Raw genomic sequence first — 25,428 nt, forward strand, 5'->3', positions numbered from 1 at the left:
ATTTCTGTGCACCGCACCGCATCATCAGAAGCGAGAGCATCGTCTGACCGCTAGAAACAAAATCAAAAGTGAAGGCGCCCTGTAGAGCAGATGCGCGCTTCATGAGGAGAAACTTGTAAAAGAGAGATCGCTTCGAAGCTGAGGAGATAGCATCGCACAAGGCATCACAGAGAGCGCTGCGGGGAGGCTGGATTTTCCTAATGCCGAAAAAGGCTTAAGATGTTACATGCTTTGCTCTGCCAGAGCGTGAGCCACCAAGGCTGAAAGGCTCACTAAGAGCTAATTAAAAACATGCGGGGCTCAAAATTCTGCCAAAATACATCTATGTTACATATCTTCCCAAAATAAGTTCTTGGAGGTGATTCAGGAAACCCTGTAAGACCACAATACTGTGACTCGTTTTTACACTCGGGGGTGAATCTTAATTTAAACATTCTTCTAGCAGATTAGAGCTGAGCTGTCATTAAACGCGCAGCTGTTTACAATGGACGGTCTGGGCAGAGAGCTTTACTTTTACAATCGCACATTATGGCATATATGGGCAGAAGTAATCTCAGTGCTTGAGTTAAAAATTAGAGGGTAGAAGCCAAAGAACCGCAGCTTTTTAACTTTTGTAAAATTGGGGATGAGGCCCCGTATAAAAAGGGCAAGAGGTGAAAGACGAGGCATCTGTTTTGAAGCTTCCTGCTAGCTAAAAAATGCAACATAGCTACATTCTATTGTTAGCTAAGCTAAGCCTTAGTTACTATGGAATTTCGGGCACAAAAGCTAACTTTGGAGTGGGGCTAAGTGAGGTTTTAATTAAATAGTTTATCAACAATGTGACATTGTAGGTCACTGTGACTTTACTTGTCTGCTGTTTAAGTTAGCTAAAGCTATAAAGAGCTAACATTAGAGTAGCAATAGCTTGGCCAATGTTAGTGCAGTTGACAAACCTGAGAAGTGCACATGAGCTACACATTGTTTTGACAAAAAAGTCCCCCAACAAGCTTTTTATAGAGCAGTTTATAGAGCAGTTAAATGCTCTATAAAAAGCTTGTTGGGGGACATATCACAGTTTTTATCAGCATTTTGCTCACTGAGCTCACCTTTACTATGAAGTCAGCAAAAAATGAAGCTAGCTTAACTGTCGCTATTTTAGCCATATTTTGACAAACTGCAGTTTCAATTAACTTAAGGTTCACTTGTTCATTACAATTAGGCACATTTACAAATGCATATAATGTAGCTAGAAAATTAAAAAAACAAATTTAAAAACAGTTGTCAATATAAAGAGCTAAGACTTTACGCCAAAGTCTTTGGCTACGTAATTTTGCAGTCCAAAGTCTTTACTGAAAGGATCACCAAGATTTATGTTTTTTTTAATGGCTTTCTTAAATATGACAACATTAACTCTTTACAAATCTGTAATAATTAAACATTATGACACAAAACTGTTGCAAAAAAACTGTGGTTGCTAATAAACAGGTGACTTTATTAGCACTAGTTGGTGCTGCCATACTTATAATTGGCAATGTTTCTTTTGCTGTTGCAGTTTGTTTAATTTGTGCACTGAAAAACGGACTTTTAACACCCTCCCACTGCCAACATTATGGTACACTCCTGTCCCTTTAGCTCCCCCTCTGGCAGCTTCCCTCCAGAACATTCCACAAGGGGAACAAATTGTTCAGAGGGGTGTGGTGTGGGGTGAAATAACTGTTTAATATTATGGTGAACTTTCTATTGTTTTCCCAGTGGGGGGAAATAGGAGACTTTCATTTTCCTTCATGAGGGTGGAAGGCCAGTTAAGCCTGGTGCTGTGAAGAGGTGCAGCGTGGGTGTGTCGCGTGGATCCAGATTATTTGCCGAGAGACAAACCGAAACCCTCTGGAGCCCGCATACCATTGGATCCAGTGTCTTCTCAGTGCTCTGCTTTCAATCTCTCACAAACATATGAGTCACGCCTGCCGTGCTGCAGCGTAGTAGACCAACATCAAGAGTTCACAATGCCAGATGGTGCACCTGCTCTATGAGGGAGGGAGGCTGCTCTGAACAATTGTCAAGGTTTTTCAGAGTCATTCAATACATGCACTGGGACCAAGTGTTTACAGAATTAATGCCAGCTCATAACCTTGGAATGAGGTCTTTGTAGACTGAGGCTGCAACTAGTGTCCAAAATGCATTCCTCAGTGGCGTCCACAACCGCAACTTTACAGTTTGCACAAATTGTCAAAGTTAGATGTCAGAAGCAGAAAACAAAAGTCGGAGCAGAACTGTTTTCTGTTTTTGTGTTTGCGATGAAGAAATCCTCTGGACCACATGTGGTTCGTTAGTCGTGAGTTTATATGCATTCCTCATTGTTGAAATCACACAACTTCCACAGAGGGAAGGGTGTCAAAAGCGTTTGTGGACATCACTACTCAGGCATTGTCAAGCAGCTTGTTTTGGACAGTGTTGTGTTTTTGTGATGCAGATTTAAGCATTTTAAAGATGCCGAGGGGTAGAAAAACAAATAACAGAATAACAGATCTATCCGCCTTTGCAAAAAGAAAGAGGTGGTTTATAGGGGTGGTATTTCGTGCAAAGGTAATGTAAGTGATGAAATGTCTTATTCTGTGTTGTTTGGTCTTTCTTGCTGCTGTCCTCATTGCAGCTGGAGAGAGAAAGTGGAAGCAGGGTTTGAGCATTGACAGTTGGTGGGTTTTCTATTATGTATGTGGGCAGGTGGGCCTTAAACCTCCCTGCGGACCTCACAGCAGTCCCCAGTGTCCTGCCTTTGACTTTGGGCTTTGACCCGTAGTACCCCACTGGCTGGATGGCAGACCAGTGGCGATACAATCCATCCGGATCCATGCATTGGACAGCATTGGGAAGGGGCAAGGTGGTGACTGGAGGGCTGAGACTTTCTCTCACTTTGATAGGTTTTTTTTTGTGTGAAGTGGTCAAGCGGAAGCAGCACAAAAGCCTTTTGTTGGACCAGCGGTCATTCAATATTAAACAGCAGGTTGCTTTCTTTGCTGCAGAAGAGATCGTATGAGCTGGAAACATTCCTCACAGGTTGGAGGATGGGCTGTAGCGCAAAGGAATAAAAAAGAGCTAGTAGATAAAAGTTTTCCGCAGACAGTTTTTCAGTCCTTGATTAATTATTTAAAGGAGTTACTCTGGCAATTTAGTGTTGCACTGCCACAAAGTTGGGGAACTTGTGAGAGACACATTAAAAAGGACTGTTAAACTCAAAGCAGCATAGGTGGAGATGGAGTGACTTCTAGCTCTGATTACGGGTCAAGCTCCAAAAATTCTGGATTCAATAGATCCTACCGATTTCTGCAGATCCTCCAGTTCCCATACTGCATCTGGATAGTCTTTTATTACACCCCTTTCTTTCAAAAACAACTGATAGTTGCAGCCCTAGATCAAAGTCAGATCTGCGGAGGTTGTCTGGTGTTGTGCCATTATCTTTAAACAGGATCCCTGACTGACATCCTTTTAGGACACTTAAATGAAATACAGCCCTTTGCTTCTTGGCAGCAGGCTGTGCTTTTTGTTTGTGCTGTCACTTCAGCTTTGAAGAAAAGATATCTGAAGAAACTACAAGCTGTGATCGTTGCGGCGGGTAATTCAGCTTTCTGTAAACCGTAAGAGTATTGATTGTTTATGGGCACAGGCTCCAGAGAGACGCTACCGAGTCTCCCTGAGTTAAAAAAAAGAGAGAGAATCTTCTTTTATGTGATTGCAGTGAAAAGCCAAGCAGAAAAAGGAAAAAAATGTGGGCAACAGGAAGCGACCTGTCACTGTGCCCCTGTTTGTATGGCAGCAATTAAAGTGCAGAGGAGATTGCAGCGCTCACTTAGCTGCCTCTCCGCTTTTTTCTGTTGTGATTATATAGTCGGGAGAGGAAAGGCAACAACCACAAGGACGCTTCACTCAGGTTTTCAACCCAGAAGACTTTCTGACAGACTTGGCCTCTAAAATTGTTTGCTTCGTCAAATAACCGAGTTCTACAGCAATGCCTCCGGCAGTAAACAATGCCTCCATGGTTCTGGGTTGGGATGTCCATACAAGGAGCGGTTTGTTGTAATGCGGCATCGTAAAAATTAGAGATTCACAGTGGCTGGAAAGTATGTGGGATCTTTATGAGAGACCGAGGAGCCAGTGCCAACCGACTGACCTGGTGTCAACTCAAAAGCCTTCGGCTCTTCTTCCACTTTGATGGGTGACAGCAAGAGGTGAGGGAACATGAAGGGATACAGTGTGGCATCGTGGTTTAGTGCGAAGGGAAGTTTGGTGGGAGAAAAGTGGTTAAGACTGTAAAAACACAGCTGTAGTTTATAAGACCCCCCCTGTTGTTTGCAGATGGGCTTTCATGAGGTGACTCCCTCATTTGGCAGAGACTTTTCATGTCCACATGAAAAGGTGATAAAATCAGCATGGACCAACAATGTGGGATTATTTTGTCAGAATATTAGCTTAGCCCTTGTGGAGTGAACAGCTTTAACCAAATTGACTGACACTGTCTGGAGTGTTGGGTTTTTGATTAACACCACAGTCTGAACACAAGCCAAAGGGTCCCTGCACCTAATTAACACTTCAGGCTTGGACAGTGGGCCAAATACAAACCGACATTGGTGTCTCCCATGCAGATCAGGCCTCATCAGTTGGCTTTGTACCTGAAAGGCCAGCATGAATAAATTAACTCCATGCTAACGAGGCTTGCTTTCCATTCAGTTCAAGGAGAACCTGTTCTGTGGTTGTCAGGGGCAGCCGGTGGGAGGACCCCAATCACCCGTCTTGATAAATATTGAAGCAGGGGCTTATACCGCCCCCTTGCAATTCATCTCTCCTCACAAGATGGACTGTGTTTCATTACAGAGGCCTGACTTCAAATCTGGTGCCAAATACCATCGCTCTTTGTCTGGACCATGCTAAGAGCTCTTCGGGTTCAGTTCTGGATGGCTGCACTTACCTAACACAGCGCTGGCCCACTCACACATACTGCACCAGTAGAATACTTTATCCTGGCAACTGACAGGACCCTCCAGAGATAAAAAATGACCGTTGTGCCAAAGGAGCGGCCATCCGCTCTCTTTGGGAACCAGCCTGTTGGTGTATAGTAATGGCTGGTGGCGTATACATCTGTCAAAGTGGAAGTTAAGGTGTCATTCCGGTACGTGGAGACCACCCAGGACGCCTTGCGGCGGCTGACAGAGTCGTCCGATTGTCTGTCCAACAGACATACTCCACATTCCCAGGCAGACTGTGTTCAGTTCTCAAAATGCAAACAGCAGCTACTTGTCATGGAAAGAAGCCAGCGTTGGCTCAGAAAGGGAAGACTTTATATCTATTACCTCTTATTAATTTTCCGATTGTAGTCTGCCGGCAATTATCTATATCCAGACGTTTGTAATTGGAATCATATGGCCGGACAGAATGCCTGAATTCTTATGTATGCCTTCTCTTACACTGGCTTCCCAGACCAGACGCCACATCTAAATATGACTTGTGAGCCCACAGTGTATTTTCTCCCTTGGCTGTGTGCGTATGTTTGTGCAGAGTGATGTTATCCAGCACCAATGTCAACGGGCGGTTTCATTGCACGACTGAAGGTGTTGGCTAATATTCCCTGTAGGAGCCGAAACTTGAGCTGACAACCTGTCCATCATGCGGCCCGGCCAGCCAGCTCGTTTGCGTTCCAAATGCTCCAATTAGCACCTGGCCTCCCCTTCACATGTCACCGGCGGCCGCTCCTTCGCACAGAACCAACCGTCAGCCACCCGTCCTCTTAACCGTGACCTCTCCCCTGCCCACACCAGGAGCCTCTAGTTACTGCTCACCTCCAGCCCACAGTAAATCTCTGCAATTTTACTGTCAGGGAGGCTCTCGTAGAGACCTTCAGAGCGATGGGAGGCCTGCAGGAGATATGGGTCAGAGGATTCTCAGAGTTGATGTGTTTACTAGTCATGGAGGACAGCCAAAGGAAGAAGGAAAATGCTCAACCAGGTGGGACTCCTCTGTGCCATCTTCAAGGCTGAAACTGTGTCAGGTTAAAAAATCTATATTTCCTCAGTGATGTCGCCCAGGTTGAGCTGTTGTATCTGTGGTGTTGAGTGAAAGTACAGATTTGCCGTGAGGGCAACAATGACGAATGCACCTGTTGCAACTTTTGCAGTGTGGCTGTGTGATTCGCACTCTCTTTTGATCCGGGCGCTTAAAGAAAATCCAGTCGAGTCGCAAAATATTTCCAAAAATGGAAAAGGAATCTTTTAAAGCCTTAATCTAGAGATGGCAAATGCCTTTGTTACCCCTGCAATGTTGAGCATTGCTAAGTGGATGTAAACACTTCCATATGAGAGCAGTTACATTCAATAACTTGAGCTTGAAAAAAACTCGAGAAAGGAAGGAGTCAAAACAAACTTGTATAAACAGTTTCTTAAGAAGAGGTCATTGATTTTGGATAATGCAAAGGATTTACAAGATGACCTTGGCTATCCTTGAAGAGATGCTCTCTTTGTTCGTATTGATGTCCATTGATCGCCTTTCAACATGTTGCAGAGGAGGAATAATAAAGCATTCAGCAGGGCTACCAAGGTCAGACGCAGGAATGGCTAAACACATAGAGACAGGCAGAGAAAGGCTGAGTGACAGAGGAGCTGTCAAACATCTCACACACTGTCAGCCCCAAGGCGGTGCAAGCTGGAGTTCACCACACTCGCTAACCCTGCTGCAGAAAATGTCCATGCTGCAACTCAGGCAATTAGATGGACATCTTAGGACATGAGTCTGGGGGGATATGCAGACACACATGCACAAAAAATAGTTCTCTTCACGCCATGTAGGCCAGTATTCAGGCTCAGAGAACACACACACACACACACACATGCACAGCTAACCTATAGCTATTTGCAGCATGTCTCTGTATGCTGCTGCTGACAGCTCTGACAGGCCGAAGCTTTGTCCTGCCAGGAATTCCCCATAATCACAGAGCGTCACTGATTTTACTTCACAGGCTTTATTATATCTACCACAGGAGAGTGGGGATGCTAACATGCGTCTTTAATGTAAAACAGAGACAGGAAGCTGTTGCGAAAAGAAAAGAATTAACCTTTAGGCACAGACGTGGACATCCTGGCCTGCCTCTGGCTACTTGTCGGCGCTGATCTTTGACATTTTGACTCTGTTGACCCCTAAAGGCTACACATGCTTTCACCCACCAAATGATCATGATGTTCAATTAAAGACATTGCCATGAAATGCTGAAGAAAGTGAGGTGATTTGTTATGAGCAGTTAAAAAAAGAAGATCCATGTGCATCAAATTATTCTTCCCTCCACTTCCATTGGATTTAAATCTGAGGCATCGCCTTACAAGAGCTTAATCTAATATCGGCTGCCCAGGCAAGCTCTTCTCTCGAAGGCATTCAGAAAAGCGCAGCACTGTTCAGACTGACGGACGTCTTAAAATAGTCCTGGTAGTCTTGGGCTTCAGGTATTTGAGGGATCCACTTAGCAAAGCGGCTTGTAGATTTTGTTTCATCACTTGCAAAGCTGGAAAACCACATGGTTTGACGATGATTCGGCAGAACGTCGTGCCAGCGAAATGCAATCAAGTCCGGGGAACATTCGGGCACTTACCACGGACATCAAACCTCTGCAAACCCTCACCGCCATGTAAACATCCTCAGCAGACTGACATCCACCTGCAGCGTATGAGCAGTATCATAGCTGTATGAATAATGGGGGGTGAGTGGACGTCGTAATGAGGCATGATAAAAGCGAGGGGGGATCGGGTGTATCCGCTCTCCGGTGCCTGGTTCCCGGTCTCCGAGCCTGGTTCTGTTCAGGCTGTGAACAAAGCCCATGTGGCTCCTACCAGCGTGAGGGAGCGCTCATTAAACCGCAGACATCATCTTAATCAATCTCTGCTATGTCTCAGCCAGACTCTCAGCCAAGCATGTGTGTGCAAAATATACAATATCCACAAGCAAGCACGCGCAGGCCCGCTCGCTTTCAAATAAACATCTTCCATGGTTTCACGTACATACTGTATGTGTTTCTGAGTTAATACTGTATTGAGTACTGGAGGTTTGCCAGAACAGGGTGAGACTGCTGATGAGGTTAAATGATCCTGATCATAAACACAGATCACTGACCCACCTGCCAGCTGAAGGAATAAATGAGGCTGAATTTTTGATCCCACCATTCCTGGAATGGCATTTTGGCCTCAGTAAAGCCAACTTCTGATACAGTAGCAGAACCAATGAGCAGCACATTAAACTTCCTGTGTTTCTCAGTGTTAGTGGAACTCCTCTCTCACTTTACAGCACATGAAAGCAATGTGTTAGTCAGCGTTAATGCTTGTAAGAGGTAATGCAGCAATGTTAATACCTCACAATAACAGAGAAGATTCGTAAACAGAACAGGAGCTTCTCTCAGTTAGCATTTTGTCTGTGCAAGTTTGACATAATTTGAATGATTTGATCCAATCTGTCATCCCAGCACATCAAAATGCAACTCATGATCAGTGTTATTTTGCTAGAGGATGCTGATTATTAGCTCATTTTGAGCAAAGCGAGCATGCTTTTCTGCAAAAGCCCTTTTTTTTTTTAAAAAAGGAGCCAAATGTTAAATATTGTCTGAACACAAGCAGCCATATAAGAACCTGAATTAGTTAGCAAATATCTAACCAAAGAAAAGATAAAGATTTGTTATGATCGTCTGTGATCCTTGGCGTCGCAGACACATTTCAGGTGTAAAAAGTAGAAGTTTCAACATCAAGCCCCTACTTCAGCCTTGACATATCGGTTTATTATAGTTCCAGAAGAAAAAGGCTGCTCGATACCTTAAAATTCCACCAGCCTGACTCATTGCATGCCTCAAATTATGTTGTCGTTGAACAGACGATCACGACACCGAAACATCTGAGAAGAAATGTGGGGAAGCGTTCAGAGCTTTTGGCCCCATAAATGGAAAAACTGTGGAAAAGAGTTAAAGCTGTTTGACTTTACAAAATTACTGTTTGGCTTTATTAAATAAAACTGACTCACAGTAATGCTAGCATGTCACTCAGCAGAGGCACCATGGGTGGATGCGTTGCGTTTGAACTAATCCAAATAAGGCATCCGATGCTGGAGCTCGAACCGATTCAAAGACTGACAGCTCTGATAAAGACTTTCAAAACAAGTCAGGATTCCTGGAAGTTATAAAAGATAACTTTTAATTTTGGTGCAATGAGGCCGAATATTATACCAATGATATCAGTGTAGATTTTCATGATTGCTTTCCACAGATGTGGGTCGTAAAATATTTTAAAGGATCTATAAAACAGAGGCAAAACCACCGCAGCAGATATTGATCAGAATGTTGCCGTGCAACCTTTCAGATCAGTGTGCTGTCGTGTTTCAGCCTCAGTCTGATAGCAAATACATCAAACGTGCCATGAAACAGGCCAAAATAAGCACTGAGAGGACACAGATATTTCAAGCAAAAGTACAGGAGTAATTATCTTTTATCACACTGGGGATCCCTAAATAGCTTGGCTGCATGGAAAGGGGGGCCGTGTTTATTATCCGAGGCACGGAAGAGAAAGGCTTTGCTTCAGTTTATTATTTGGGTTAGCTGCATTTTTCGCTGTTTATTATGCGGTTTTAATTGTGGTCTGGCTGTGTTCGCCCGAGGAACACAAGAGTAAGCAGAGTGAGGGAGAGAGGAATGTCAGAGACAGCAACTTCTCTGCAGGATGTGAGGCTACGCCGGGAGTCCCGTGAACCTGCCTTACCCCTGGATTGGATTTCAGCTGTGACACGAGGAGGAACGGGGGGAGGATAGTCCAGCGTCCAGATCTATGCACAACCCAGAGGTCTCGCCGACTGGTTTATTTTCTTGATTTAGTCAGTTCCAGCTTGTAATCATGAACAGGTCTTCATATCTGAGAGCAGAAGAAGACTACAGGACTAACCTTTCGGCCCCACAGCAGGTGCCAAACCACCTGCGCCTTCCTCCCCTCTGGGACACCCGTCTTTCAGTCTTCTTCCATGACTCTTCATTCATATTTCTGGCTGCTTTGGATGGAGCCCATACTCCCTGAATTCTTCCCTCGTTGAGGACTTCCAGCGTTTACGAGAGGAATGAGCCTGCACCTCGGGCCCTAAGAGTCTTCCTGCATCTGGTGCTCACCCAGGCCGAAACTCTCTCCTGCAGCCAAGAGCGACTTATGACCCCCATCCTCCTCAGTTTAGAATGATTCCTAACTCAAAAATTAAGGTGCATCTACTAATAGCTCCCTCGCGGTTTAAGCTCAGGCGCTAAATCAAAGCTGGAATGTAAATTCACACGTGACGTTTGCTCTTTAGCTTTATGCAAACATCCTCTGTGCTGCTCTTTCCTCGTAAATTCACCTAAATGTATCGCAGTGATTACGGCACATTAAAGCACAGGTTTACGTCATCGTACAGACAAACACTCATTAAGAATAAAGTCCAGAGCCGGTTAAAGAATTAGAGCACCGCAGATACCAAAGTCAAACTCTCCTTTTATGGTCCTGCCTGTGGTGAAACACAACTACAGTGATCAACACAAATCAAATCTAATCCGTGCTCTGAAAGGGAATCGAGCATTCCAGGATTACGGATTGGCTCATTTTCAGCACGGCCACCTCTGACCTTTTAAACTGGCTATTTGGAAACACCGGAGGAGCAAAGAGCGAGTCAAAACCGAAGATATGATAGTGATGTTGTAGGTTCCCCCCCCCATATTTAGTCATTAGTTTTGGCTTTTTATCAAGCTGTCATGTTTAACAACTCGCACGGCATGCGGAGCAGAAACAGGCTGCAGGCTGGTTCGGATATTTGGAAACAATAATCAGAGAAAAGGGAAGCAAGGACAGAGTAGGAATGTAAGATATGAGGAAAGAATGAGTGAACGCTGGGAAAAGACGTGGCAAAAGTGAGGCAAATGTAGTCACAGAGCAGAGAGAGCTTGAGCCTCACACTGTAAAGCTTTATTAACTGAGTGCAGAAACGTTGCTGATGGACAGCCTCAGCTGCTCCGTGCTGCCTACTCCACAGCGAGAGGTAGTGAAAGGTGATCAAACGTCTCCCTCAGCCCCTGCACACTATCCAGCCACTGAGAAAAGGTTACCAGCTCAGGGTGAGCCATCGGCCAGCTCATCTACACTGACTCACGCAAGCACACACGCGAGCTAAACCCACATACCCCTGCGCTACACTCTCATATCGAGCGAGCATCAAAAATTCATAAAATAATCTATGTCAGAAATTAAATAAAACAAGAGAATCAAAACCAGAGGCAGCAACAATGCCCACAGGCGTGCAGTATGGAGGGGTGTGATTAAAGTTTAACGAGGAACAGATTCCGGCTAGTTCTGAGAAGCAGTGCCACCTCCTGCAGAGGTCTGACTTTTTGCTGACACACAGCAGGACAATGGATGGACGTGGATTCGGTGTGTCTGTGATTGAAACTTTTCTATGTGCGCAAACTCAAAGGTGTATCCGACCCCCCCCCCCCAAAAAAAAATAAAAAACCCAACGCAGTTGCATCAGATCTGCAAAGTCTAGGTGAGCTGCGTACCGCTCCATAATGATGTAGCCCCCAGGCTTTCCGTGATAATCAAGCATTTGTTCGGCATTAGCGCACAAAACACATGGCATCAGTGCAGTCTCATTACATCTGCAGAGAAACACAACAAGGAGACAAAGGCCAAGTTGATGGTGTACATTCGTTTCAGGGGGTGCATGCTTGTTATTTCTTCTTACCCTCAAAGGAAAGGAAGACTCTTGGCAGGGGCTGTGGGAGGCTGAAGACCCCGGTGGAGAGGAGAGAGGGCACCAGGAGGAAGAGCACCATGACGGACGCCAGAGGTGGCCTGGCCCGCCCCTCCGGCCTGCCCATGACTGCACAGTCAACAATGCCTGTTGGAGGTGTTTGAAAGAGAAAATTAATGATTTTGAGGACATTTGTCACATTTTTTTTAAAAAAAATAAGAGCGTTTATCACATTTGTGCTAATGTCTCTTCAGCCATTTTGGCTAACACCGCTAAAGCTAGCTAGCCACTTCTTCAGTATATTCCCAACAAACCCTAATTTCTGCGGCTGGAAAAGTAAAACATATGCTTGCATAACAAAAGAGAAAGAAATAAACCTACATGAAATGTGCCTAAAACATGTCAAAACATTTTGTTTTAAAGTTTTTAGCTAGCAGACATGTAAATGCTGTTTGAACTGCTTTTAGCAGGGCTACGCCACATTTTGAAGTACGGTCAAAGCAGCATTAATTAAAACACAACGTAAATGCATTTCCAATGACATAGCACCTAACCTGATATGGCTAATGTGTTAGCAAACAGCTACCTACTTACACATCCGGCGGAAAACATTAGCATTCATTTGGAGTCAGTCTCCTTCTAGCTGTAGTTTGGTCTCCATTATTTACTGATAGAAATATCTGTCTGTTTAGCGGCTAAATGCTAAACTATGTTCACCAGCTAGTTGCTAACTTTTTTTTTGCTAAAAATAAAAAAGCTAACCAATGAGCTGAAAGATGCTAGACAGCTCCATAGAGCTGTGAAACATCATTTTCTGTGGGTTTGTCATAATAAGCAGCACTTTTCAGATCACAGAGAGTCATTTGACCCATTGTTTACATCACATGTTGACTAGTGTAGTTTTAAATGGCGCCCCCCAGTGGCGGTGTCAACAAAGACATGGATGCATGGTGTGAAATTTTTAATTTTCCACTTGGAAAAAACTGCATTAAAATGATTTAAAGTAGTCTATAAAAGTTTTCCAAATCGTGGCTTTCACCTCAGGGATCTGCAGACCATTAAATCAATGCTGTGGGATGCAGACGTTTTGAGTTAACACTATGATAATATTCACATGACACTGTCTCTTATCATATTTATTTCATTTGAATACCATCAGTCACGATGAGGATTATTAATTTTGCAGGACAAACAGAAAACACACGATCGATAGTTACAGTTAAATCCCGAGTCTGACGGGTCCAGAAATGCTGACTTATAAGACAAAGTGCAGCAGAAACCACACTGACTGGAGAAACAGATGAGAGCCCAACATGTCAGTTAAATCCCATCACTTACTATATCCTCGCGATGCACCTCTCTTAAATATGGATGAGTTAAATCTGCACAAAAGAGCTGCAGGAGAAACGCTCCCCTCAGCCTCCTCTTGTTCCTTTTCTGTAACAGGACAAGAGCAGCTCAATTATTGATAGTGGCAGGTACTGTACTGCCTGCGGGGCGCTAACTCCTGCAATGCAAAACTCCACTGCTGGAGAAAGGCGGCTTTAACCGCCCAAACTCGCTGTCATGCTACCTGTGTGCATGAAAAGCATTGCACTAGATAAAGGACAATGTCGCATTCACGTACAAACAGATGATAATGTTTTTACAAGGTGGTGTATCTCTGCTCTCATGGCTTATAGATGCGCAATGAAAAATTGATGGCCAAGAGACAGGAAAGCTGCATGATTGCTATGAAATTTTCAGGTTGGGGTGTAGTGTACAAATAGGTTGGGATATGGGCATGTGTGGTGGAGCGAAGCGTGACTGATATATAGCTGAGGTGGAATTCAGCAGTTCAGGTGCATAAGGATAACAGATGGAAAACCGCAGAGGAAAGAAATCTCTTTGGCTGCACTTGAGAGAAATAAAACAGCATGAGGGCTCATCCAGACGGCCCCCGGCCGCTGTGCTGCAGCCCCTCTCCTGCTGCATCATCCACACACACGCCCTCCCCCAGAGCCTGCTTCAGCTCGGGCGTCTCCCACAGCTTTAGCCTCCGGGTGGACGACCCCATCCTGAGGTTCAGCGTTTGTCCCGCTTTCTTAACTCAAAAACAATGCATACATGTTAAAACCATGCATTTTTTTGTTAGTTTTGGTTTCACTTGCTCAGGTTTGACAGACGAGTGTCTGAGATTTCTTCCTCCACCTCAGTACAATGTGAGAACTGCAAGACTTCAAGACAGCCTCTGCATGCAGTCCATGATAAAAACACAGCATTTGATATTTTCCTTTCAAGGCTGCGTTAAAAGTTGAGACAAAGTTCTTTTCATGCATATTTCAATTTGGTTTTTGGCAACACGTGTCCCTTCTGTCACTGTCTCTTGTTTTTTTTTTTATTGTTTCAGGACTTAACCAGGTCAGAACTTGAGACTTTATTATTTTTGATTTCAGGTCTCACAGCAGCCAAGTCCAAGTCAAGCCTCAAGTCCTCCTTTTTGTGATTTCTTGTCTGCAGCTTTTAGATTTGGGAGAATGTCTTTATGTGAGTTATTTTCCATGCAAACTTCTGATGTCTGTCAGATTATCAATCACAGCACAGCAGAGACCTCAGTTTCTGGGAAGACACATTTGAATGATATTTTAAAATGGTTTTATAAATGCTGTGAGAACCACAACCAACACCCAGCCCAGCATCCTAGAAATGAAGTCCATGTTGTATGATCGTGCATGTCGTTATTCACATCCCGTGCCGTCGTTCAGTGCCAGCGCAGTAAGCAGTCTGTCATTTGTGCTGCGAGGCAGAAAGTGAGGGCTTGTAGCACATCTGACTTTCATGCAGTAAACCAATTAACAACTGCCTTTTTACTAGCCTTGACCGCACTGTTTGCCTAACTTTAACCAAGTGTTTTTGTTGTCTAAATTTAACATTTGCTCATAGTTTATTGCCATAACCACAATCTTTCCTGAGGCTAAACCATCCTGTGCAGAAATTGGAGAAAGCGAGAATTTTAAATTCATTAAATGTAACCTGGGGTTTTGCAGAATATTGACCTCCTTGTCTGGCGTCAGGATTGAGTTCCCACTAAGTGAGGATTTTGTTCTTTTTGGTTATTTTGAGTGAATCGACCCTTTTAACTGTCCACACCTAGCCCTCCCTGCGAGCCCAGAGAGATGGCCGATCCCCCGGGGAGAGGCTCCGCTCACGGCTGCTAAACTCATCGCCAGGGGAGTTATTCCAATGACACCGCACCAGGTCAGGCTTAAACACTTCCTTTGCTTCACAAACACACACCGATCACCACGCCGAGGCATGAATGAGCTCACCGCCAGCCTCCCTCACACTTGTGCACCACAGTAACGTCTCCCAATAAAAAGGTGCGTTCGTGTTTGTTGCCATGAACAAAAATAATAAATGCTTCAGTTAATTTTGTTGAGCTCTCCAAAGTTCAGAGATTCCAGTGCCGGGTCTGCCAGGAATCTTTGCGACGGCAATTAAATGTCTCCACAAAGGAGGTCAGCATGAGAGAGTGGAGAGCTACATTTCCAGTGGGGTGAAATGATAATTGTGTTTATTGTGCATTCCTTGGCTGACAGCCTAATGAATTTTCCATCTCGGCATTTCAGAGGCACTGCTCAAACACTAATATTGCTGAAAGTAGAAAACTGCAGAGCTGCACAAGCAAATAGTCTTTTTTTTCCATCTTGCAAACTGGGTCTGTGATTGTTTGGCTCCCATCTGCTCCTGTTAATGCTTTAAACACATGAACACAATTTAACTACGACAAACTGAGGCAGAGAGTCGTCTCGTCTGGATTCACATGTGTTCGGCTGAATTATTTAGGATTTGAGTGTAATTTTCCCAGAGAACAACAATTTAAATGGAAATGGTGAGCAACTTGTTCATCGCTGTCCCGGCTCTAGCAGGACGGTGTGTGTTCATACCACACCCTGTCATTCAGTTGTCAGTGGCTCCGTTACAACCACACATTCCCTCACACATGACTTGCAGGCACAGCCAGAAACAGAAAAACGCCTGTAGGCAAGTATTAAAACTTTGTATCCACTGATTAAATTATGTGAATCTTGTGATCGCAGCATTCAAACCATGTGATTCTGGAAAATCCTCTTCACAGCATTAAACATGTGCTTTTTAGAGGAACTGAAATGGGTTAAAACAGATCAGAAACCTTCTCCAGTGCAACAAAGTTACACAAAAACACAACTTAACCGAATAATCTGAGAAAAAACTGTTTTTAGCAGCTTCAAATCTGCAGCAAAGTCATGACTCATGTTCTGGAAATTCAGGCTGTGTTTAAAACAGATGCAGAAGCATGTGAGGGAAATAAAGCCAGTCGCTTCAGTCTGATGTGGTGAAGTGAAATTTGTTAAATCTGGCAGACCCGACAACTGTCAGATTAAATTTACTTCCAGCTACCGGCAGCAATTCTCACTGGTGGGACTCCTGCACCTGTTAGCCTCCTGCCTACCACCTCCCTTCTGCCTCCACTATGTGATCCGCTCCGCCGCAGCACGGTGCAGCACAGCAGGTAGAGCCTCTGCCTACAGAGACGGGATCCACATCAGGTCCAGGACTCACCTCTCAGGAGCTTCCTCCAGGGCTGGTCCCGCTTGAACGAAGCCAGGTAGCAAGGCAGATCTGGATCTTATTTATTCCTCTTTAGACACCTTGTTTCCAGTTTCCTCCTGTGACACCAGAGAAGAAAAATGCTGCTATTCCATCTAAGAGCTCAAAGAGCAGGCTTGACTGAGAGAGAGCAGAGGAGAGAGGAGAGAGGAGAGAGGAGAGGAGAGAGGGAGGAGAGCGAGAAAGACAGAGAGGGCTGGTGTCCTATTACACCCTCTCCACTGAAGTCCCCCTCCCCCTCCTCCTCCTCACCCCTCCCCTACATGATCTTCCTCCCTCCCTTCCCTCTGTTAACTAGACGGCAAACTTTAACATACAAAACATCAGAGAGGTGGAGGACTACACCTCACACTGGGTGAAGCCAGAAAGGTCAAACACATTCAGGCTGCTTTGGATGTGTGGACGTGTGTGAACAGCTGATTTGCCCACAATTCTATGAATAAAACATTTCCATTATTCATATTTTCATCAAGTATCATCAGTTACAGAATACGTTGGAAACATTTCCAGAAATCATAACTCAATTATGGAGTTTCATAGAAGACTTACTGCATGCTAACATGAGCATGCTAATAAGCTCGCAATGCTAACATGCTGATGTTTAGGCGGTATGATGCTAACCCTCTAAGAGGAGAATTGATTTTACACTTCAAAGTCAGTTTACAGGTGTTGGGGAGTACTGTGTTCGTTCGTTTGCGGCTCTAGAGGGAGCTGTGTGGTTGCCTCGAGTGAAGTCACATGAGTCAGTTGGGGCTAACGTCTGAAACTGAGGAAAATCTGAGGAAAGAAGTGAGCTTACCAGACCTTTACAGCCCTCCTCATCGCTTCAGGCTAGCAGCTCGAGGTTACATTGCCATAGACTAGCATAACAGGCTTGAGGGTCTGAGCTGTTAGCAGTTGAGCTGCATTGTGGGTAATGTAATGCTATGGAAGAATGTGTGGAATAAAAAAGACGATATCTCTGGTTCTGCCGCATCCATTTTTATCCTTTTTTTTAAAAAAATGTCTGTTGAGAGTCATGTGATGTTTGGAGAGCAATGCTAACCTTTTAGTTAAGTGTGCTAATGTGCTAGCATTTGCTAATTAGCACTCAATTTAAAGCACAGCTGATGCTGATGGGAATTAGTTGGCTTTCAGGAGAAATTTAAATTCTGACCTGATGATGGCACTATATGAAACAAATAAACTTCAAAGTTATCAAATTCATCCTGAAGAGGACGCGAATGAACCAGATCCATCCAAAACATCAAGAGATCACTGAAGTCTTTACGGCACATTGTCTGGGAAACATGAGTGTCTGACTAACTTTTGTTGTCAACACATTTTTCTAAAACAAATAAAGTGTCAACCTCATGGTGTCACGTTACAGGGTTTCATCCTCTGGTGACCATGGATGTCTGCACCAAATTCCATCCAATGGTTGTTGAGATATTTCAGTCAGGACCAAAGCGGTGGAGCAAACCAGCACCGCCATGCAAGCCAGAATGGTTAAAAACAGCTGAGTTATTCCCTTTTCCTTTGCTGATGCATGCTTTCCTAAACTGTCCCGACCATTCAGTACGTTCGACCGTCCTCCTCTGAGCAGTCTCGCCACAGAAGTGATGGATTTCATCACCAGGGTGGATAGTGAAGTAATGTAATAACACGGGACGCTCTTCATCCGATGTGGTCAGCCATAAAAAAGACGTGGCTGTGAGTGAAACATGCTCAGGAGCACGCAGGCCCGACCCGTGGAGACGACGTTCAGAAACAGTTAACACACGGTGGCTTCAGATGGGCTCATCGGGGAGAGCTTGCTCAGCACAGGGAGCTAAAATGCTATGTGCAGGGCCTGAAGCCAAACCTGCACAAACACAAACGCTTATTGCAGTGCATATTTGTAGCCTCGACACAAGCCCAAACCAGAGGAGTCAGGAGTCTCGAAAGACTTGGCTGGATAAATGAATGCTACAGTACGTGTTACCATGTGTTTGCCACAACCAACATGCATTTAATTTAACCATTTCCATACTGAGCTACCAGCGAGGGATATTAAGCTCCGGTTTCATTGTGAATGGGCGCGTTTGTGTTCGCTATGGAGCCGAGCGTCACATGTCGCTTCACTGCAGGTATGAGCCAGGATGTGAAGGATTTCACACTTTTAGGCTTCGAGGTAGAATTAGAGCTCATTGCTGAAATCACAGCTCAGGAAAGGGTGAAAAGGGAGTGTGTGTGCGAGCCAGGTCTGATGAAAGCCTGTGACAGACAGAGAAAGTAAAATGGGGGAGGGAAGCGGGGCTCGCTGGTGGCTGAGACAGGAGGAAATAATTACCTTTCTCTCTGACAATGGAGCCTGATTTACGCCTCGCCAATTAAAGTGTCAGGATGGCCCACTAGAGCGAAGCAGGTTTTTTCATTGGGCCCGGTTGCATGCTCTTCATTGGTGGAGAAGAAGAAGAGTGAAAGGAAGCGGGTGAGAGCTAAATAGAGATGAGGCGTATCCTTTACTATCCCCACGACAGGGCTCCAGCAGTAAATTAACTTAATGAGTGTGAAGAGCCAAAGAGACCGCAAGCGCCACGCAGGTGTAACGTCTGACAGGAGACATGATTACAGGGGACAATGTCTTATAGTGAGTGATGGTAAATCCTCAAAAAAAGACACGTGTGGCAACATGATGTTTGTCTCAGGTCCGAAATACAGACGGGTCACGCAACATCCCATCCGCAGCGCCCTCCTACACCATTCGCAGGTCTTATGGCGTCGTTGGCGCTGTGCATGCAGGCGCTGCTCCTCTCTCGCTTCATTTCTCATCTGTGCGCACATCTTTTCAAACCTGTCCCTTATTAGCACTGCAGATGTTATTCATTCGTCACGCTGACGTTAAATGCGAAGGCCAAGGTCGGGGGAGGCCCTCCTGCGATGCACATGTGGTGGGTAAGATAATGTCCAGTCGTGGGCTCGGCTGCAGCGCTCTCATATGCTGTCACTGCTCCTGCGAAGTTCAACCACTCGCGGTTCTTTTACAGCTTCGCCCTTTCCTGTGTACTCCAGACTGCGAGAAACATGATCGACTGAACACAGGAAGTCCATTTATCTATGAAGCTGAACAACCAGGAAAGATCACAAGTTCACTCGACTACCATCACAGTGTTCTTATGCGGCCTGCACAGATCATCTGGACCATACCCATATTAAGTAATGACAAGTTGAAGGTCTAGTCCTCGTATCGCTGGTACTCTACAACCTTCCAATGTATTGTTTTGGAAGTGAGGACATGAGTTTGCATGTTTCTCAGCTTTCCAGTGACTGATTTACTTCTAAATTAATTCCCAAAACTGCTGAGAAAATGATCACAGATATTTAAAGATTTGGCACGGTTGCAACCAGTGATTGTTTTGCCATCGATTAAGCTGTTTGCTATTGTTTACTTAATTATTATTTAGATGATTAAATGCTGGCAAACAGCGAAAAATGCCCGTCATTGTTACCAAGAGCACGCTTCCTCTGTAGAGTGATATCAAACAGAAAATCCCTTATTTTGAAGGAGCATTGAATGTTGCAGTTTTATGACATGAAAATTCTTTAAATAATAATGTGTGTCTGATATCGTTTTCCACCAAAAGGCACATCTACAAACTGTATGCAAACATTTTTCATTTCAAAACCGCTGGACACAAGATGTCATCTACACAAGACCTCTAAAATTTGTCTGAGAGGTTGTCCTGAACAGTAATTATTTCATTTTCCATTGAATCCAGACCCTATTAAACTTAAACAAAGCGAGCAGTCAGAGTAAAACAGTAAAAACATCCCAATTAGCCTGCTGATTGCTTGATATTGAAATATCAAGGACATATGCATTGTGTCATTTTCCAGCTTGATGCATGATTGAACCTCTAGCTGATGTTTTTTCTAGCAATAAAAACCAGATTTTTTCCCCATCAGGGCGGCTGATCTGAATTTACACATGTTCATTCCATCTGTGGAGCCGGCTCATGCTCGCGGCCGACACTTCTGTAAACCCGTGAAAGGGAGGAAAAACAAAAAAAGATGTGAATAATGGGATCGTTAATTAGCTGCTAGGCACCAAAGGGCAGATCTGATAAATGCTAAGCAGAAATAGGCGGCGTCCGTCACTTTCAACAGCTCACTCCGAGAGATTAATGAAGAGGTTGAGCCACCCCGGCAAAAAGAGGTGAGGAATTCTGCCGGAGTCACGCTCCACGTCAAAACAGCTAGAGGGAAATCTCCCTGCACCTCCTTCTCAGTGTCTGAAGTCATCAGCTGGAATCCATACATTACTGTACGAGTACAGTGCTGATGGAGTCCGCAGCGCTGACTCGCCTCTGCCCTGTAATGTGGACTGACAGGGGCTGAAAGGTGAGCTGGAGTGTGACTTTCTCTGTCTGAGGGGGTCTTTTCCATAATAGGAGGACGTCTGATGCTGCAGATGACCCAGGAGGAGGAACGAAGGAAAGGAGGCGACAGAGAGGAAACAATGAGTTAAGTCACGCCAGTGATTCATTCGTCCACTGGCTACATTTTTGTTCCAGAGAGTCACGTGTTGCCGCTCTGGTACGGCTGATGAGGATGTAAGCGGGCGTTTCTGAGTGGCTTGGAGCAGCAGCAACAACAACAACAGCGGTTCAGAGCTCCGGTTTGACCATTTTCCAGTATGTATACGCATAGTTCAAAGCCATAACTGCTAAAACAAAAGAGAAACTTCCCACATAGAAATTCCTCCGGTCTGAATCCTCGATCGTCAAAACCACCTACACATCAGTGAGGGTGAGACAAGTCAGCGAGCAGCATTCAGGTTTTCTCCTCGACTTTAACTTGACCTAAAACGTGCAACAACTCTCCATTATTACATTCAGGATAGACTTACTGTTGGAGCTGGAAGGAAAACTGGACCACAAAGAGAAGAAGCCACTGTTTTCTCCCCCAGCAGTCACACTTGGTACAGTCCTGATTGCCTGGACAATCTGGAACGATTGGCAGCACCTGGTGGAGCACATGTTCACAAAATGCTCAGTCCAAAACAGAGCAGATAAGAAACAAACAAACAAACAAGCAAAAAGGCTGCTGATCGACAGGTGAAAACATTGTTTTTTTCATGAGATTTTGGGCTATTTTCCTTCCACGACGTGTTCTTTCAGACTAGTGCAGAGAAAATGTCCAAAATATACAATGAGGTGTTCATTTTAGCTCAGCTTTCTGGTCTGCAAATGCATTCAAATTCATGCATACTTACTAAACAACACACTTAAACTTAACATTTCAGGAAATTTGTCATACAAATTTTTTTTGTTCTCATGTAACTAATCAACGAGAGAAGTTTCATGCTGATGTTTTAGCCCATTCACCTGTCTAGTCTTATAGCCTTAGAATAAAAATGTGTGGAATTTTCTCAAAATTAGCTTTTTCTCAGAATCCGAGCCTGAAATCTCCACTTCAGTAGCACTCACACACACCAAACTCATTCACCAAACTTCCAATTTCATCCCGATCTATATTCTAAAGGGTTTTACCAAGGGATTTGTTTCTATATCATTCATAGCCTTTACAACGTCACGGCAAAAACGAAACAACTTTTCACCCTGGCTTTATCCAGTGAACACGCCTCTGGAAATGTATGCAAATTACAGGCATATCTAATCAGATAATTAGCACATTTAAACAGAATATTAATGAAAGTGATCAGCTGTGGGGGTTTCATGGTGTAATCGTTAAAATTTTTACCGCATTCACCTGTAGTGGCTCCTGTTAACTGTTTTTTTTTTTTTTTTGTAGGCTGGAGAAGGTAATTTGATTTGACTGTCATTAAATGTAAAAAAAAAGAACAGGGCGCCACAGTGTTTAGCAGAAAAGAAGAGCACATTTCTGCATGACTTTGTGCTATTTTTGACCACGATGGAGCCCATCTGCCCCTGTTCTACCTCGCACATTATGCTGGTGATTTCTCATGTGTGTCTCCTCTCCCATCCTTTCCTGTCCTCCACACTTCCATCTCAGTGGGTGGGGGACATAATAAATCAAATTAAAAGTTCTTTACTCGAGGCATTAACTTCCACGGGGGAACTAATGGAATCTGGTTATGATTTATTCCACTTCCTGCTTCTTGCGGAGCTGCTGTGCTGAATGTGATACTCAGCGCCGCAGTAGGGCCGAGTTCAACCCTGAATAGATTTAATAGAGAACGCCATCCACAACTTTATTAGTCTGTCTAATAAACTTAATGAACTTAGACGTAAAACAACCACCGTTACAGTAGTTGTGGTTTTCGGAGGCAGCTTTACAAGCCTCGTGTTGGATTTATATGTTGTTTACTGGTTTCTGAGCTCTTTTCCAGATATCGAAAGCTGTGTCAGGGCAGAGCAGAGTCCTGTGATGATCATTTCTCGATGCATGCATCATAATATATTAAATAATACTGATCGGTCACAGGGGATCGGCAAGACTACTTCCAAAGGATTACATCCCACCTCTAGAATTTAGTTTTAGGTTTCCCCCCAAGTAGCTTCCAAGTCATACAGAGATATTTTCATCACACTGAATCACAATGACACTTATTCCACATATGTTTGTTCCAAGGATTGATTAGAGCTATTTCATACCTTTATCCAGCTGAAATATTAAAATTCAGGGTGGCACATTTGGTCTTTTTGCCTTGTAAAATTCAGCGTCACATGTTTGGCATTATTTTGAATCCTGCCTGTCGCTGAAAATTAAATTCTTTCGGTTAAAATGAAGTGGACAGCTCACCCTAGGGCACTGATCCTTCAAAGTGGGACTGGCATTGAATTCGATCTTCTGTTTTCCACACTGTGTCAAATAAATTGGAACAGAATATACAAATTAAATGGGAGATTATGAGACTGTGTGAAGAGATATTGTTGAATTTAAAAGACAATAGGAGGCTGCTAAACTAAACCCCTGGTTTCATGGGACGACATGAATTAAAACGTGAAACAAAGGAGATTTCTTTGTTTTTTCAAATGGCTGGACAACATTCAAATGAGTAACACAATAACGGGCCTGGGTAGCAGGGATTTTTAGAAACATTGTAGTGACGAGATTAATGCCGTGTCTGTGGCTATTTGGCTCTTTCTCTGGATGAAGCCGATCACTTTGGGATTAGACGTGATGAGACAACTGGCCCCAGAGACTCCGAGTTTGGATCGAGTTTTTGGATGCGGGCAAGTGACAGCTGTTGGGAGGAGGGTCCTGGAAGCAGATTCTAGAATAATGGACTTGCTGGAGGGCGGAGAGGTTGTCAGAATGATTGGTTGGGGAGAGCTCTTGGCCACCGAGCTCGAGTGTACTGTTTGGGATGCCATGCTGGAAGGCAGACCTAGCCAGAAATTGGGTGTTTGGAGGGATGATAGCGCTGGGCGCCATTCAGGTGGTTGACCATCTGATGAGCTCCTGAGCCAGTCTCACGGCTGAGAGCAGAAGTTAGAGGGGATTAAGTACAGAGAAGAAGGCAAAGGTGTTGCCCAAATGGAAGCTGGGAAGAAAGTTGTATAAGTGGAATGGAAATTTGGTCCAGGGAGTATAAAACACAGGGCATGTATGCAAGCTGAGACAATGACAGTGCAGTCTACTCGGAGAAGCTCGTTCCTGCCAGGTAGTCTCGGAGGGCAGAGGTATGCTTGGAGATCATGGGGCTGGCAGGATGTAATAAGAAGCAAGTCTTTGGAGAGGAATGGCGTGTCAGCATTTCAGTAGAAACTCCTCAGAAGGCAGTCTGGTAACAGGACATACTGAGATGATAGGTCTGGTAGAATTAAGGTGAGGTCAGCAGGGATTCACTTCACAGGGAGTGGAACAAGTCTTCTGGGTTCCTGATGTAGGGCTTGCCCATTGGCACTTTTGGCCAAACCATGCTGTGTTGACTTGCGTTTCCATTACCAGTTTAACAGAGTTAAAGTTGCACCGAGGTGGACCACCACTGGTCAAAGCACGCTTAGAGCCACCTTTAAGCGGGTTGTGGTGATGTCAGATCAGATCTTCATCATTTCAAACATCAAGCAGGAGATGCCAAAGAAATTCATGCCTGAAAATCCATGATGATACTGAGCTGGCTACCAACAACCGTTACAGTACACTAGTGAACGCTCAAGAGGCCACTGCCACTACCCATGTGGATGTGATGTGTAGCGGACTGTGTTTGGGGAGCCTTCGAAGTTTATCCGTGCAGACAAGAGGCCTTAAGGTCACTCACCCCAATGTGGAACACCTGGTCCATCCATGACGATTATGTTGATGTGTTCATCCAGCTTGTCAAATCAAGATCGAAGAGATGACCTCCTTGATGTAGGAGAAGACAGCTGCCAGTGTTCTTCAGGTTGTGATGACAGAAAATGAGGCCTTTCAGAAATTATTGAGCATTTGAGTTGAAATCAGGGAAGAAGCTCTGGAAATGTTTGCATCCGAGCTTGCTCAGTAAGAAACAACTGTTAAAGGCGGCAGATTGTCAGCAGCACATGTACTCCCTGTGGACTCAAAGTTGGGTACAGGTGATCTCGCTAATTATTTTTTTTAAACTTGTATTTAACTAGGTATATGCCAGTGAGATTGCAGAATCTCTTTTTCAAGGGAGCCTTTGCTGAGATTTCAGGACTTCACAGGACTTTCACCCAGGAGTCCCACATTAAACCAAAAGTCAACACTGCCTTATTTTTACTTATAAGTTAACTTACATTTTTAAATTACGTAATATAATTACATTATAGTTTTTTTAAACCAAACCATGATCTTTTCCTAAACCCAACAAGTAGTTTTGTTCTATTTATTTATTGCATTAAACCTAACCATGCAGACTGCGTTAAATGATATGTGAAAAGCTTAAAATGCGTGACACGTTACGTGAAATGTCCTTCAAAGTGGAACTCCTAATATTACATCTCTTAAATACAGTCACGTTCTCATGTTTGTGAACCAAACCCATAATAAAAGATTGATGATACATGTGTTTCTGGGAGTAACCCTTTTTTGTACGCATTTTAGTGCGGAGTGGCGTTATCTCCAAGTCTATGAACTCATTTATTCCCCTGTATC

At 44.2% G+C, this 25,428-nt stretch overlaps 1 protein-coding gene across 1 annotated transcript in view; it reads right to left on the reverse strand.

Annotated features, from left to right (window-relative positions):
* The window catches only part of sema3c (sema domain, immunoglobulin domain (Ig), short basic domain, secreted, (semaphorin) 3C), a 35,399-nt gene extending 23,518 nt beyond the window's left edge, over window positions 1–11,881 (reverse strand). Inside the window, exon 1 of the mRNA XM_041964412.1 lies at window positions 11,746–11,881. Coding sequence (XP_041820346.1) covers window positions 11,746–11,881 — 136 coding nt within the window. The remainder of the gene's footprint in view (window positions 1–11,745) is intronic.
* Window positions 11,882–25,428: the final 13,547 nt, after the last annotated feature.

Source organism: Chelmon rostratus, chromosome 22 (genome assembly GCF_017976325.1).
Source record: "Chelmon rostratus isolate fCheRos1 chromosome 22, fCheRos1.pri, whole genome shotgun sequence".
NCBI classification, from domain to species: Eukaryota; Metazoa; Chordata; class Actinopteri; order Chaetodontiformes; family Chaetodontidae; genus Chelmon; species Chelmon rostratus.